The sequence below is a fragment of the Hibiscus syriacus genome, unplaced genomic scaffold, assembly GCF_006381635.1.
Source record: "Hibiscus syriacus cultivar Baekdansim isolate YM2019G1 unplaced genomic scaffold, ASM638163v2 tig00110468_pilon, whole genome shotgun sequence".
NCBI classification, from domain to species: domain Eukaryota; kingdom Viridiplantae; phylum Streptophyta; class Magnoliopsida; order Malvales; family Malvaceae; genus Hibiscus; species Hibiscus syriacus.
The window spans coordinates 197,046-197,968 of record NW_024062750.1 but is presented as its reverse complement, the minus strand read 5'-3'; the positions used below and the strand labels follow the sequence as shown (position 1 = coordinate 197,968).

The following is a 923-nucleotide window of genomic DNA, read 5'->3' as shown; positions in this document are numbered from 1 at the left end:
TCACAAGAAACAAATTAATTATGTCATCTTGTTTTCTCAAAGATCATTAATGGAAGTGATGACCCAATCTGCCTCACATAGCCCAAAAACAATCATTTTTGTTCCGGTTATTACCTTTCCAAGGAGTTTCTTCTTTTTGACTCTGTTGTAATCTTGTTTTAAAATTTTATAAGATCATAGACATTTTGAAGTTTCTTTTTGTATGAACATGAACGACAAGCAAACGACTAAGCTAGACGAAGATCAACTCGCAGAACTACGAGATATCTTTCAATCATACGATAGGAACAAAGATGGTAGCCTAACACAATTGGAATTCGGTTCACTTTTGCGTTCATTAGGGCTAAATCCAAGCTCGGACCAGGTGGAAGCCCTAATAGAAAAGGCAGATGCAAAAAACAATGGTCTGGTGGAGTTTTCGGAGTTCGTTACGATAGTAGCTCCGGAGCTAATGTTGGAGGAGAAATCACCCTACAGCGAGGAGCAACTGAAGCTGTTGTTTAAGGTGTTTGATAGGGATGGCAATGGCTTCATCACGGCGGCTGAGTTGGCTCAGTCTATGGAGAAGCTTGGACTTTCACTCACCGTGGAGGAGTTGACGGAGATGATCATGGAAGCCGATACCGACGGCGATGGAAAGATCAGTTTTGAAGAATTCTCTTATGCAATAACTTCGGCTTCTTTTGATAATTCTTAGGGTTGATGAAGCCATGCATTGATTTATATAAGTTTTTGTTAGTAAAGCCATGCATTGGTTTATATATGAGTTCTGTCAAGTAGTATGCCTTAAAGCATTTGATGTAATAATGAAAATTTCATGTAATCGGTTATCTATTTATTATGTCATTTTCTGTTGCATTCTGCTTATGTTGATTCATTTGTTTGATTATGAAATATCTTAAATAATATAATAAAGTTATTGG

At 37.2% G+C, this 923-nt stretch overlaps 1 protein-coding gene across 1 annotated transcript; it reads left to right on the top strand.

Annotated features, from left to right (window-relative positions):
* Nucleotides 1-202: 202 nt before the first annotated feature.
* LOC120127499 (probable calcium-binding protein CML11) lies at nucleotides 203-697 on the top strand. Its single transcript, XM_039145397.1, has one exon. It carries the CDS (start codon nucleotides 203-205, stop codon nucleotides 695-697), a length of 495 nt encoding a protein of 164 aa, XP_039001328.1.
* The last annotated feature ends 226 nt before the right edge of the window (nucleotides 698-923 follow it).

Bases quoted from the DNA above. Each gene is read 5' to 3' on its own strand.
- LOC120127499 (XM_039145397.1), top strand. From the start codon at position 203: ATGAACATGAACGACAAGCAAACGACTAAGCTAGACGAAGATCAACTC.